This window comes from Nyctereutes procyonoides, unplaced genomic scaffold (assembly GCF_905146905.1).
Source record: "Nyctereutes procyonoides isolate TBG_1078 unplaced genomic scaffold, NYPRO_anot_genome, whole genome shotgun sequence".
NCBI classification, from domain to species: domain Eukaryota; kingdom Metazoa; phylum Chordata; class Mammalia; order Carnivora; family Canidae; genus Nyctereutes; species Nyctereutes procyonoides.
This window is the reverse complement of record NW_026575135.1, coordinates 33,805,593-33,821,542: the sequence shown is the minus strand read 5'-3', so window position 1 is coordinate 33,821,542 and position 15,950 is coordinate 33,805,593. Positions and strand designations below refer to the sequence as shown.

At 39.9% G+C, this 15,950-nt stretch overlaps 1 protein-coding gene across 2 annotated transcripts in view; it reads left to right on the top strand.

Annotated features, from left to right (window-relative positions):
- The window catches only part of FOCAD (focadhesin), a 312,624-nt gene that overhangs the window by 219,419 nt on the left and 77,255 nt on the right, over positions 1-15,950 (top strand). For both annotated transcript variants that reach the window (XM_055301666.1, XM_055301665.1), the window contains exons 22-24: positions 585-677; positions 8,394-8,482; positions 11,785-11,829. In XM_055301666.1, coding sequence (XP_055157641.1) covers positions 585-677; positions 8,394-8,482; positions 11,785-11,829 — 227 coding nt within the window. The remainder of the gene's footprint in view (positions 1-584; positions 678-8,393; positions 8,483-11,784; positions 11,830-15,950) is intronic.

Here is a 15,950-nt window from a genome sequence, read left to right as displayed (position 1 = left end):
AACAGGGCTTCAGTGTTGGCATGTATCATTTTTCTCTTGTTTACCCACACTGATTAAAGGCCATTTATCTAGTGGTGTGCACGATTGCTCTGTGCAGTACTCATTTGCATCTCTTGCCCTCATGGTTTCTACACAACATGATATTTCTGTTGGCAATTTAAGTTTATTACTTCAGAAATTGTCATATTGGAAATCCAGGATGTGAGCAATATTTATTTTTATTTAAAATTACTAGGGGGATTTGTTAGACAATACCTAGTTTCCTGACATTGGCAAGAGGCTTCACAGAGTTGCCCCCTAATTTTCAGGGACACATTTGTATTACACATACATCTTAACTTGTTATTATTGTAGAATTCTATTTGCTTTAATTTAGAAAATCTCAGCCTTATTTTATTTTGTCTTTACACGAGTTTAAGCTCTTCTCCTTTGAAAATAGCCAAAAGGTCTTATTTGTGGTTCTGGTCCTAGACGGATTTGGTTTGTTTTAGAATCTAAATCATGTAAATGAAGGGAAGGAAAGAATTTTATTCTGTTTTAATACCACACAGTCTAACTTACGTTGTGGTATGTTTTCCCCACAGGTTCACATCCAGCCTTCCGAGTGGCACCGTGCAATTTTCCTACCACAGGCTTGGCTTGCATATATGAGTCGAGCTTATCATGCCATTTTACAGGTAATGAAACCGTAGGATCCTTTGCTGTAGGGGAGTGTCTCCTTTGTATCTCACATTTTATGGCAAATATGTATTAGCATTTAGGAAAATAACACTGTCAATACTGCAGTGCTTCATTTTGCTCATGAAAGAATGTGAGTTACATACACAATGGCACTTAAATTTTAAATATCGATATCCTCTCTCTGTGGTCCATCCAGAGCTCTCTCTTGGGTGCTCCTCTTCTCCATTCCTGCTGCTTTCTAAGATCTCCTAGATGTCTCACATGTCCCCTGTGGTGATCCCACAGCCCCTTGACGTGAGCATGTCCCAGCCTGAGCTCACCCTGTGCCCTTGCACCTGTGCCTCTTCAAGCTGGACTTGTTGACAGCTATAGGCTTATCTCTCAATCCTTCTCCTGAATTATATGTTTCAGTCTTGCTAAATCTCTTGATTTCCTAAACTCAGCATGTTTTCCCTAACCTCCTGACTTTTACACACCATTCCTTCCTACAGGCACTGCCATTTCCTCCTTTGCCCACCTAATTTCTGCTTGTTCTTTAGAGGATTTTATCTGGGAATGCACTTGTGTGCCCCCCCCAAAAAAAAAACCTGAATGATATGCCCCTCTTTTGTGCTTTTTTAGAATCCTTGCTTTCCCTCCCCCTTTTTAAAATATTTTATTTTATTTTTCTTTAGTCATTTCTACACCCAACATGGGGTTGGAACTCACAACCCCAAGATCATGAGTCATGCCCTCTACTGACTGAGTCAGTCAGGCATCCCCCATTCTTCTCTTTTGGAAGCCCTTATCACCTTAGGTATTTGTCAGGGGCCCTTTGGTTGTCTCTGACCTAAAAGCTAGGAGCAATGTTTTCTTCCCTATTGTCTCTCTGGCATGGTGTCTAAAATATAATAGGTGCTCACTAAATAAATGAACTATACTCAATTTGACTTCATCTAAGCCAATAATATTAAGAGTTGTAGTTGGTGAATTTTGAAATTCGAAATTTGGGTTCAGTGGGAAAATACAGTTAACAATGTCAGGAAATGACTCAACCCTTTCCCTAGCTTAAAATTCATTTTTTTTAAGATTTTATTTATTCATGAGAGACACAGAGAGAGAGACAGATACATAGGCAGAGGGAGAAGCAGGCTCCCAGTGGAGAACCTGATGCGGGACTTGATACCAGTACCGCAGGATCATGACCTGAGCCAAAGGCAGATGCTCAACCACTGAGCCACCCAGGTGTCCCTTAAAATTCATTTTTAAGAATGATAGAAAAAAAACCCTGATGGTACTTAAGTAATTTATGGCCCATAATAGGATTTTCATGGAGTCTCAGGAAGTATGATGTTAGGATTGAAGGTAACAGCTGTTAAAAGACGGAGCAGAGAGGAGATGGGAGAGGTCACAAATGACCACGCATCTTAACATTGGTGTTCTTGTCTTCAGTGAAAACTTTGCTGCAGTGATGCCTGGGTGGCTCAGTTGGCTAAGCATCTGCCTTTGTCTCAGGTCATAATCCCGGGGTCCTGGGATTGAGTCCTGCATTGGGTTGTCTGCTCAGCAAAGGGCCTGCTTCTCTATCACTCTCTCCCTCTGCCTAATGCTCTGCCAATTGTGTGTGCTCTGTCTCCCTCTGTGTCAAATAAATAAATAAACAAATAAATAAATAAATAAATTCATTATTTTAAAAAAAAAAAACTTTGCTGCATCACGTTTCATTGAGTCTAGGATTTGTAAAGCTAGTGATGCATCTTCAGCGGTTCTGATTCGTTGGAACTAAGGATGGGACCTGGAGCTTCCATATTTACCAAGCTGTCAGGTCATTTTAACATACTTAGTCTGTCAACCACACAACAGTGCTTTAGGTGGTTCCCCAAACCATGCTGGATTTCACATTTTAAAGATGTTCTTTTAGAGCCATTGTTCCTCTTGGCTCAGCGGTCACATGTTTTTGTTTCAGGTGGCATCTGGGCGCTCCATTTTGAACAGGTGCATGAGTGAAGGAATGTATATTACTTGTCTGCACCCTTAACCGATTATAGTTTTTCTTAGAGAAGAGTGAGATTGAAAGTCAGAGCATGCACTTTTTCTGACCTCTGTATTCTTCTGTATGATTTTGCAGGGCTTTCCTTCACCAATCATTACAGACCACCTTTTACTGTCTGGGCCCTGGGCTAGGTGTGTGGGGTACGAAGGAGAATAGAGCATTCCTTCCTCTGTGAGCTCCTGGTTCTGTGTGGGAGGCTGACACATGTCCACCAGCAATTTTAGTTCAACATCTTTGAGGCTTTAATAGAGGATGTACAAAGTACTATGGGTGCCTAGAGAAAGAAGGCAAGAATAACTCCTCCTCCTGCAGCATGAACTGAGAATTTTATTTAGCTCATAGCATAAGGAAGGCTAAATCGAACAGGATTACGGTATAACTCATGCAGATGACTTGGCAATTGATTGAAAGAAAAAAAAAAGCCCTCCACAATTTTTTTTTTAAGATTTTATTTATTTATTCATGACAGACACAGAGAGACAGGCAGAGAGAGGCAGAGACACAGGCAGAAGGAGAAGCAGGCTCCATGCAAGGATCCCGATGTGGAACTGGAGCCCGATGTGGGACTCAATCCCAGGACTCCAGGATCACGCCCCAGGCCAAAGGCAGGCGCTCAACCGCTGAGCCACCCAAGCGTCCCACCACAGTTATTTTTTAAAATAAGAGCTACCATTTATTGAATAACTAGTGTGTGTCCAATGCTTAACATATATTATTTCAATGAATCTTTCCAGAAACCCTTTGAAGTGAATGTTGTTAATCCCATGTATATTGGGTTTATAAACGGGAAAGCAAAGCAACAGTGCAAAACCCAACAGTCACCACTGCTGGGCTCCTGAGAAGGAAATGGAACCTCACCTGGATTTGTCTGTCTCCAGAGCCTCAGCCTTTTCCACTGTGGCATGCACTTTCCCTGGCACTGTCAGTACTTGTAACGACAAATAATGCAAATTGTTTTACTTTTTTAAAGGATAGATCTATTTATGAATAGCTAGCTGAGTATTTTTAGTAATGCAGGGCAATTATTCTGCCTTTGTACTGTCATAGGTGAAAGCATGCCTCTTTGCTTATTTATCATTGAAAATCCTTTTTAGTTTGGATTTCTCAGAAATCCAGTTCTATTGAGAATCGGTGACAATGGAAATGAAACTCAAAGTATAGACTATAAGATTTTCAGGGGATGCCTGGGTGGCTCTGTGTTTGAGTGTCTGCCTTCAGCTCAGGGCGTGATCCCGGGGTCCTGGGATCAAGTCCCGCATTAGGCTCACCAGCAGGGAGTCTGCTTCTCCCTCTGCCTATGTCTCTGCCTTTCTCTCTCTCAGTGTCTCTCATGAATAAATAAATAATATCTTTAAAAAGAAAGAGAGAGAGAAGATTTTTCAGTATTATTTAAAAGTGCAGGAAAGCTTTTTAGGTAATCACTGTTATTTGAGAGCACACTGATGCATTTTAATTGTTTGAGTTTTTTAAATGAGCCCACACACTTAAATGGAATTTATGGTATCTTAGAAGAATTAGAGCAACTGCCAGACTCCTTGTCTATATCAAGAATTTCTGTCCCAGAGGATCCTTCTTCTGTGCAAGAGTTGCAGTTACTTCCATCTGGTGCTAGACATATTTTGTAGCATTAAACCAGAGGATCATTTAGAGGAGGCATGTTTTATTCAGTTAAGCCTAGGGGACATGTTGAAAGATATATTCTATGTTATTTCCTGGAGTTTGATTATGATGTAAGTTTGAGATCTGAACAGGACAAGTGGCTTAGCTTGGGCATCTGCTTCTAGCCTTATCTAATTTTTCCACAAGGACGTTAGAATTTGAATTTTAAGTGTATCAATGTGGTTGACATGGGGAGGTATTTGGCTTTCTTCCCATTAAGATGGAAAATGCAGATAGATAAAGATGATTGACAGTTCAGAGTCTATTTTGGTAAGAAAGCCTCTACAGCCTCTTTACCTTGATGCTTGTGTGGGATGCTGAGCTGGTTAAGGTCTCCCGCCTTTGTGTAAAGGGCTCTTGTGAATGTGACCTCAATCCAGAGAGGAATTATAAAACAGTTTGACTGCAGACATTTGCTTCCTGAGTTGGTCAGTTAGCCATAAAATAACCTGAAATAAAAACCAGGGTCAGGGAATAGTGACCCTGGTAGATTTCTCTCTGACCGCTTGTAAGAGTTGTTGGTTTGTTTTTAATGTCTACATATTTGGAGCTAGGTGAGATTGCTCACTATAATCAGCAAACTCTTGGTTATATAGACTAAAGGTTTTGAAAAAGTAAGAAGGATAGATAAGTAATTGGAATCTACAGGCAATCCAAAAATTTCAATTTAGGTGATCATTTCAGCCTTTCCCCTCATAGTGAGTACTTTCCCTCCCCTTTGACCACAGAAGCAGAGGTAACAGGTGAGTGCCATTATGACCAACAAACAGAGACTCAGGGGCAAAGTGGATATGAATAAATAGCCTCACGTGGGCTGGGTGGAAAGGGTGAAAGAGACATTCCAGAAGAGAGGATCAAGAAGGGCAAAGGAAAAAGAAGGAAGAAATTGACGAAGTTATGTTGATGGTTGTACTGGGTTGTGGCTATAGGAGAGATTAGAAAAATAGTCCTTCTCCTTAGGCTGCTTGGATACTAAGCTCCTTTGGGTTTTGTTTGTTTGTTTGTTTGTTTCTAAGCAGATTTTGAACTTTTTCATTTCCTACTGTTTATCCTTTTTGGAAAAGCATTCTGGCAAGTCCATGTCCCTACAAGTAAAGAGGCCCAATATAGGAAGCATAACAAACAGGGATAGGCAGTAAATATTATTTTCTATTTCGCCTATCCCCCTAGGAGGTCAGTATCAGTATTAAGCATTAATATTCATGTCTTGCCAGTTTGTTCACCTCTGATTCCTTGCTCCAGGAGACAAGTGGGAGAAATAAAAGGGCCAGGATTCTATCTTTGAGAACAGGGGAGATGGGGATGGATATGGTTGAAGTAAATAGAAATATGAAGGATGCGATTAGGAAATCCATCAAATCTCAAGAGTGTCTGGGCTGGTCAGCCCCAAGGCACTGTGGCTGGAAGTTGCATGAAGTGCAATGACCCCTCAGACTGATTGAACTGTTTCAGCCATCAGTGAGCCCACAGGCTGGTGGTAACTGAGAGCTTGTATATATTCACAAGAGATCATTTCATAAGAAGATGATAAAGGGTTTTTTTTTTTTTTTGTTATTATTAACAATAAACCTGGTATGGTAGCTTTTTTTTTTAAGATTTTATTTATTTATTCATGAAAGACAGACACAGAGAGAGAGAGAGGCAGAGACACAGGCAGAGAGAGAAGCAGGCTCCATGCAGGGAGCCCAATGTGGGACTCAATCCCGGGACTCCAGGATCAAGCCCTGGGCCGAAGGCAGGCGCTAAACCACTGAGCCACCCAGGGATTCCCGGTAACTCCTATTTGTTATCAGCCACCACACTAAATAGACATGTTTCCACATATTTTAACATGATGCCCTAATGCCATGAGATAGTTGTTAGCTACATTTTTATGAATGAGCAAATTGAAGTTTGGAGAGATGAAGTAACTTGTCCGAACTTACATGGCAAGTAAGTGAAAATGGCCTTTGGTCAAGGCACTCTTATTCCAGAGCCCATATCCTTAACTCAGCAAGCTGTATTGCTTTCTTCTCTAGAGCATATATGGAGATATACTTTTCTTCTATGGAACTTACCTTAGGACTCTGTTTTCCATTTTATTATTATTTTTTTATCTTTTATTTTTATTTTTTTAAAGATTTCATTTATTTATTCATGAGAGACAGGGGGGGGGGCAGAGACACAGGCAGAGGGAGAAGCAGGCTCCATGCAGGGAGCCTGATGTGGGACTAGATCCCAGGTCTCTAGGACCAGGTTCTGGGCTTAACACAGCACTAAACCACTGAGCCACCCGGGCTGCTCTATTACTTTTTTTTAAAGATTTTAATCATTTATTCATGAGAAACAGAGACAGAGAGGCAGAGACATAGGCAAAGGGAGAAGCAGACTCCATGCAGGGAGCCCGACGTGGGACTCGATCCTAGGACTCCAGGATCACTCCTTGGGCCAAAGACAGGTACCCAACCGCTGAGCTACCCTGGCATCCCTATTTTATTATTATTTTTAAAGGAAGCTGTACACCCAACATGGGGCTTGAACTCACAACCCTGAGAGAGAACGCATGCTCTACTGACTGAGCCAACCAGGTGCCCCCATACCTTAGAACTCAAAAGACAACCAAAAGAAAAATGGACACACGGGGGCACTTAGGTGGCACAGTTGGTGGAACGTCCAACTCTTGGTGTCACCTCAGGTTGTGATCTCAAGGTCATGGTATCAAGCTCTGTGTCAGGCTCTGTGCTCAGAATGGAGTATGCTTGAGTTTCTCTCTCCCTTCCCATCTGCTCCTCCCCTTGGCTCTCTTTCTCTTTCTCAAATAAATTAATCTTTAAGAAGAAAAAGAAAAAATGGACACAATAGGAAATCTAAAAGTTAATAGACATTTGAAAACATTTTCAATCGCAATGATAAACAGTGAAATGAAAGTTAAAACCATAATGAACACTGTTTTGCCCTTGCCAGAATAATAAAAATTCAAAGCCTGACAACTCCCAATGGTGGTAAGAATGTGGAATAGTTAGAACTTTTATTCTCACTGCTAGTGAGAACATAAGTGGCACAACCATTTCTGAAAATGGTGTGGTATCACTCAGTAATGTAATACACGAGTAAGTTCTCATCCAATTTAGAGCTCATCAATAAACCAGTATTTTAAGTATATTTAAATAATGTAATTGGTGCTATACTAGAGGGGAAAGGAGCTGATCAAAATAATCCTGAGTGTAAAAAAAGGGAAGATAATAAATTTCTGAAGGTCTTGGTGGTCTTAAAGGGGTGATAGTAGCCATATCTTTATTGTGGGTAGAAGTTGAAAATTATGATGTCAACTTTTTTTTGGTAAGGTTTTATTTATTTATGAGAGACACACAGAGGCAGAGACATAGGCAGAGGGAGAAGCAGGCTCCCTGTGGGGAGCCCAATGTGGGACTCGATCCCAGAACCCCAGGATCACACCCTGAGCCAAAGGCAGATGCTCAACCACTGAACCACTCAGGCATCCCTGGTACCAACTTTTATAAATTCAAGAAATAAAAATGTAATATGCAGATGTTTGAGAATGACTTTGGTTATATATTACCCAAATATTAAGTGTTACATGATTATCCTCATTTTCTACCATTCTGTTTTAGTCCTGGTGTCCAGAACCCAATTTTTGGTATAGTGTCAGTTAAAATTGTCGGCTGCCAATAGAAGCAGATCATTATGATAAAGGAGGATTTTTTTTTTTTTTTAAATGGGACCCACATTAGCGGGATTCAAATCTGGTGTTAATCAGTATCCCAAAATGAAATGCTCTGCCCTAAATTTTCCAAATCTCCAAACTGCTCCAGGATAAACTTCTTGGTGAGTGTTGAAATACCTGATTGGTGATAGGATTCTCTCTCTTCACACATTCTTTTTTATAATAATCTAGCATTTTATTAGGAACACTGAAGACCAATGAGGGAAGGCTCTATCTGTTATCAGTGTTTTACAGGGAAATTTTAAGGCCGTTCCGACAATAGGGTTTGCAGGCTGATTTATGCTTTGTGTCCTGCAGGGCAGGATGGGAGAGCTGGACTTGCAACTGAAACATGGGAAAGAAGGACCTGAAGAGGTGCAGTACAAAAAAGGCACAGCCTGGCTCTGGTAAGGCCTCTCTGCTACTCCTTGCTCATCTTGGGAAATGAATGATGAGGGAGGGAGGGGCCACATTAAAGGCTTACGCAGGGAATTTTAACTTCCATACCTGCCTGAAGGTGAAGAGACTGAGTTCCAATAGGTGGATTTTCCAGATCTGACAAGTAGAGCTTTATCCATCAGTTTTAGTTAGTTTTACACTTGTTTTCTAAAGCAGCTTGAAAATGGTTTGCTTTTCTCATTTTCCCCCATATCTGATTATTTTATATGCTTTCAAATGAAAAATTCTGTTTTTCCCACTCCATTCATTGCCTTCGTAACAGTTCACATTAGTCAAGGAATACCTTTCCATTCCTGTGCTCCTCCAGTCTCCCCAAGACATCTTCATTATTAGGAGCAACTGTACCACGACAGGGCTTTAATTTCTTTGGCAGACATCCCCTAGTGAATTCCCTTATATTAGCTAGAAATGTGTAAGTGCTGGCACATTAAAAGCAATTTAAATTGTTACATGGGTTAGGAAGACTACCTTGTCAGATTAATGTGGCAGCAACCTAAATCTAGGTAGAATGGCCAAGAATCTAAATTGCTTTACCTGCAGTCACAGGTTTCTTTAATCTAAAAATCTATTCAATGCTTACTCGAGTTTAGGTTTTTATTTACTGATAATTGACATATGTAGAAAACAGAAGCTTTGTGTGCGTGTGTTTAAGTAATTCTAAGTTACATTTTCTAGATTAACTTTAAAAATAGCAGCACAATTTAAAACATTAGGATGTTGAATTTAAGATTAGTGGTTAAGAATTTGGATTTCGCATCCTCTCTGTGATTATCTTTAACATACAGCTTGAGTTTCATCTTATAAAAATGATGATTTGGTGGGGGTTGTATATTGGGTATATTCTCCAAAATAGATAGAGAGATGGAATGAAGAATGTGACAAAGATGGGCATTGAAGATAACTCCAAGATTTTTACTGTGAATAACTAAAAGTATGGACTTCCCATTTCCTAAGATGGGGAAGACAATAGAAAAGCAGATCTGTTGGGGGTAGGAATCAGGTTTAGGTCTTAAGAATTAGACCTCCCATTTGGAGATTTCTGGTAGGTCATTGATGATAAAAGTCTAGAGCTTGGGGATGAGATCAGAGCTGAAAATATAAATTTGTGTATTATCAATATTTAAAATCATGATGCTGGCTAAGATCACCTAGAGATTGAGTAAGATAGAGAAAAGGTCACAGGGCAGAGCCCCAGGGCAGTTCAACATTTAGACATGGGGAAGATGAAGAGGGAACCAGGAAGGCACAGGGAAAAGTAGTGATCAGTGATGTGGGAAGAAAACGAAGAGATAATGGAATCTTAAACACTGAGGGAAGAAAGTGTTTCGAGAAAGGAGAAACTGTGTCAAAGGTTGCTATGAGTCTGTAAACGGTGGAGATGGAGAACTGAGAAAGCCTCTGCCTCTTCAGAGTCCTTGGTGGTCATGACAGGAGCTGTTTTGATGGAGCTGTGGGGACAAAAGTCAGATTATAGAAGGGTCTAGAAAGAGAGGAAGGAGGAAAACTATTTGGAATGAATTCTGATGAATGAGAAGCAGCGAAATGGGGCAATCACTGGAGAGTTTTTTCTTCTATGAAGATGGTTGATTATATGATGTGTTCGCCTGCTAAGGAGACTTCTATGTGTAGAGAAGGAGCAATTGGTGGTACAACAGCCAGAAGCAGGTGGTTAAGGAGGTGGAAACTAGTCCACACATAGAAGGTTTGTCCCTGCCATAGGCGGGTCATCATTTTTCAATATTCCACGTTGACCAGTAAAAAAAAAAAAAAAAAAAAAAGCAAAAACACAAAACTGCATTGAATGCACTGTACTCCATTTAGGAAGACTGAGATAGGGAGAATATATTGGAGAGAAATTTATTGTCAAATAGTATTATAGAATGCAAGTTTAAGGTCTGTAGGAGAAGTTTGCAACTATTTGAAAAACTTGGCTCTTAACATCGAGTCATTCTCAGCACTGAATAGCTAAGATTTTTAAAATATTTCCAATGAAAATAATGGAGCTATAACATATTTGCAAAAATTTTATATTTATAAAAATTTTGAACTTATGAAACTCAAAGTATATAGTGAAAGTATCTATGATTGCTTCTTCAAAGCATAAATATGGCAGTCAATGGTTGTTCTTCATCTCAAGGCTTTTATGTTGAAAAGAAATTTTATCTGGTGAATATTTGAATTGAGTATGCTATCTTCAAATCCACAAGTGTAGTTGTTTTTCTTCAGCTCCAGAGTGATTTTATAACCATTTAAAATTTTATTTTCTATACATACGTAGTGACTATTCTATTATCTACAATTTAGAAATAGTAAATTGCTATTTTACTGAGCTCTTCTGCAAAAAAAAAAAAAAAAAGAGAGAATGTCTTAGTCAGTTTGGGCTGCTATTACTAAAATGCCATAGACTGGATGCATGGCTTAAACAACAGAAAATTTATTTCTCACGGTTCTCGAGGCTAGGAAATGAAGATTGAAGTGCCAGGAGATCTTGTGCTGGTGAAGGCCTGCTTCCTGGTTCTCGAGAGGCTGCCTTCTCCTTGTATCTTCACATGTTTGAAAGCAGAGAGAGAAAACAAGCATTCTGTGACCCTTCTTACAAGGGTACTGATCCCATTGATCAGGGCTCCACCCTCATGACCCCCCAGAGGCCTCACCTCCATACACTCTACTTGGGGAGATAAGCTTTTATTTTTACTTTTATTTTTTGGCGGGGGGAAATAACATTTTAACACATGACTTTGGGGGAACACCAACATTCAGTCCATAGCAGAATATAATATAAAGGACACTTGTATGGCCACCACCCAGTTTAAGAGGTGACACCATCACAGCACTGCCTGTGTGTCCCTCCTAGGTTACAGTAACCTCCTTCCCCGCCTCCAATAAGTGACCTAAGGGATAGGCAGGGGATAGTTTTTTTTTTTTTAATTTATGATAGTCACACAGAGAGAGGCAGAGAGAGAAGCAGGCTCCATGCACCGGGAGCCCAACGTGGGATTCGATCCTGGGTCTCCAGGATCACGCCCTGGGCCAAAGACAGGCGCCAAACCGCTGCGCCACCCAGGGATAGGGGATAGTCTTTGAAGTCAAGCCCATGTTACAGTTTTTTCACCTTACTCTAAAATTCCACATAAATAGTTCTCGGATCTGGAGTCATTGCCAGAGGTTCTTATTAATTGACAGGTAAGCAAAAAGATTGGATTCTTATTCCGACATAAACCTTTGCACTTATTTTCAATCTTTATTGCAGGGTCCGAGACATGTTGACTGAGGAGATCACCAAGGCGGTGGCAAAGTAAGATCCATTTATTATCTTACCAAATATTTTCTTTAAACATTTTTTTCCTGGCAGGTACCTACAATTTTCTCCCTTTAAGAATTGTAAAGGACTTTTCAATTGTTTTTTAAAAATCTGTTGTTATCCTTTCTTATGTTAAGTTAGTTCTTAAGTTAATGTCTTTCTGTGAGAATACAGAGGAATCAATACAAACATGACTTCTACATCAAGAGTCATGAGGTCATGCCCTTGTTGTACACCTAACAAAGTGCCCCGTGCTTTGACTTAGATTTAAAGGATTCTCATTTAGTTTGGGGCGGAGGTGGGGGCTGTTGAGGGAAAGAGAAATCCTTGCTGATGTGAATTATGTGGGTTCTACAAATAGGTTATTAAATCTCAACTGTGAGCCAGGAAATAAATCAAAGTAGTACTTCCTTTCATTCCCTTTGTGTTACTGGGTCCAGGGTATCTAAAAGTCAAATTTTTATTTTATTTTTTATTTTTTTATGTAAAAATCGAATTTTTAAATACTAAAAGTGAGCATGAAGACCCATGAAAAAAGCAACTTCAATCATATCCTTATGGTTGTTTTAACAAAAATAACGAGTATTACTCCCTTGAGGCTTTTTATTTATCTTAAGCCAACTCTCAACAGAAAATTATACCCTAATGAACTTGCTTGAACAATCTCTTCAGGTTCCTTTGCTAACAAGCTAAGTAATTGTTCCTGGCAGTAAGTTACATGTCAGTTAAGGCAACTTCTCCCTTCCACCATCACCTTTAGCCGCAGCCCTTTCTGTAGGACTTCCTTTTTTCTTATCCACCAAATAACATAGGTTGACCTTTGACCTAGAGGATTTCATGTGTCCATATTATCTAGACATATTTAATTGCAGGATAGTTTATCCCTATCGTGTCCTGGAACCTTCCGTGGCTAAATAGGTTTTGCCTTAAAAAGACAGAAAACATGATCTACCTTAGAGTTCACTTTCTGCCAGTAGTTTCTTAAGCAGGCATGTAACTGTGAAGTTTGATCACAGTACGTGCTCACTACTCAGCCTCATGTCTTCCGAATAAAGGGAGATAGAAGTGGTAATCCTCCCCTGCACTCAGTTCTGTGGGAGGCACTGGGAAATATCTGTTGACGTATCTGTTGACAAAATGAAAACTAAAGTATGGAGAGGCTTCACTAGGGACTCATTTGTCTGCTGATCCAGTTTGGTGTATTGCAGACACAGTGGGAGAGCACTCAGCTGCATATTGGAGGGGAGGAGGTGCTGGGTGGGTGGGTGGGTGGGGGTTGTCTTTGACCTTTACCTTTCATAGTTGGTTCCATTATGTAGTATACTTAGAGCCTGTTAAAAACAGTGCTCTGACATTTGCAGCAAAAAACTTCAATGCTGAAGAATCTAGGAGCTTTGTATTAAACTACAATTTTGCCTCTCCAGTAGCTTTTGCATTTTCCATTCTAAAATTTTATTTCAACAAGTTTTTAATTTTTGGATTTGCAAAGCATCCTTTCATGATGCTAATACCTAAGAAGAATGTGTTCACATTCTCAGTGGTATGGAATAAAAATAATTCATGTTCTTGTGGTGTTAAGCCTTTTCATCAAAAATTTCAAAGTATTTTATAGACCTTATCTTATTAAAGCAATGCTGACAATAGTAGGTATAACAGCAGGTAAGGTTCAGAGGCTGAGAGATTAATGAAAAATCACTCTGCTGCCCCCTCTTTACTTTTTCTCACTGGCTTCCTCCACCCCACCACCACCTGCTGCCAGCTTAGCCTTCCCTTCCTTGGATCTTGGCTGCCACAGCCTGGTTTGGACCATTGTTCTGAGCCATAAGTTAAATGCAGGAAGTAAAACGCCAGTCACAGGATTAGACTGATTTGCTCATTTAAGAGCAGTTTTAAAGCATCAAGGCCAGGGCTAAGGGGGAATCAGAACACAGATAAAACCTGATGATTGATGTAAGTTTATTTTCATTGTTATTAATTAAATAGATTTGAACCCGAAGATGAAAATCCCCAAAGGACTAGGTCACTTTACTAATATGTAATGTAATACTTTGTCCCTAAGAAAGCATCATTGTAGCTCATCCTTCCCTGTGCTTTTTAATTAGGTTAATGGCATCCATTTGTTCCAAAGGACAGTTTAATTAAAATGCTAGTGGTGTTGCCTAGATAAATACTGTACTGATGCTGACATGTTATTATGCAAATTAGTTACTACTGCCTGACTGGTAGGGGATAGTTATTTGATCAACAAGCTGATGAGTTTTTGCTGAACCGGTTGTAGATTTTCACCTGGTGGGCTCCTCCAAGAATTTGTTTCACTAAATATATATCCAGTGTCTCATCTCCATAAGTTACTGTGCTAGACATGTCAAGTTGACCAAGAGCTTGTCCTTTGTGAAACATATAGCTTGGCCTGAGCATGCATTGTGTGGACTGTGAAATATTTTTTTTCTATTCAAAGATTACTGTCCAAATATGTATTTAGTCTGCAAGCAAAGGTCTAATTACTAGTGGCTTTACATACACTTTTCTCCATTTTACAAGAACAATACATGTTCAAGAATGTCATGACCAAGGACACTTCTGAAACAAAACCATTTTGGGGCTCTGTTTTGAAACTGAGGTCAAGTGTTCTTCTAGAATTTTGTGGTTACAAGAGGATTTTTGGGGACATCTTGTCTAATCTTTGTTTTAAGAGATTTGATACCAATTTCCGGTGACCATCTGAGTTTTTCATAAAGTGATAAAAACTGGGGTTCAAATTCTCAAATTACTGAGAATTTGAAACTTTTTTTTAAAAAAAATATACCTTTAGGGATTTGTGGTCATTTTATAGCAGGACAGGCTTCAGGATATTCTCAGCTAAAGGAAAGAGATAATATTAGAAATAAAAGATTTATTTTGGTTTTGTTAGTGACATTATGGCTCGGGTACCTGAGAATGCCCAGACTTTGCCCTGCTCCCTGGTGTTTATTATTATCTATAGGAGTTCCCAGTGATCCTCACTGTAAAACTCTAGCAAAACCTAGGTTGAAGGCATCTGCTTAGCCTTCAGGTCTCCCTCCTATTTTCTCCCTTCGCCCCATCCCCCAATATAAACATTGTTGTCTTATCAAATTATGGTAGGCCTTGTAGAGGAGCGAATTTAGGAGTGAACAGAATGACCAAGTGTGCAGAGCAAGCCTTCACTGAGCTTAACCACCCCAAGGTGGCAGAGCTAGAAGGCAGGGGGATTAGATGAATAGGTAGAAGGAGGCCTGTGATAATGGCAAGTCTTGAGTCCCATTCTTATCCAGTGGAAGCAAAAATGGAAGAACATGTGTGTATATTAACCTCTTACTACCTAACTCACAGGTTCAGGCATAACTGTGGGCTGGGACTGGAGGTCCTTACCTTGCCAGGGTAGTGGGGATGGAGGTCTCTTTACCCCACAGATCTGTTGCATTCCTGCACTGGGTTAAGCAGGAGGCATTCTAGCATGTCCACACAGATTCATGTTCAGGTCTTGAGTCTAGGTTTTTGAAACAATCTCTGTATTTATGGGAACCCATAATATGTATTTATGGGAACCAGGACAGAACTGAACTATCGGTTCAGCGGTTATGGGTGCTCTGTTGCCTGAGTTCTGCTACGACAGAGATGGCAAGCCAAGACTCCTATATCAGTGTCCCACTAAAGATTTTCTTCTATAGAATCATGTTGGATTAATGGAATAATATCAAATGCTCATTTTCAAGTGGTAAGTATATTTAAGAAGGTTTGGTTTTCTTGATACTAAATCCAGAAGTCACCTTTTTAAGATATAATTGCTGATATTAGAAAAAAAACACACAGTTTGGATAACGAGAGAGGGCAACTCTCAATCCAGATAGTTTAAAAATAGACCCTTTTCTTTGCATCTTATCTAGGGTCTCTAAATTCTATCACAAACTGACTTTAAGGTTGCTGGCTTTGGCATCTTGAGGGAAAGAAGGATAATAATAAGAAGAAGGATAATAATGGTTGACAGTCAACCAATGTGGCAGGTGGCTGGGTAGAGGATGCTGTCTGAAGTGGCTCACTCGAAGCTGCAACTGCATACCAGTGCTGTAGAAAAGCCAGAGGCCCGTTCCAATCTC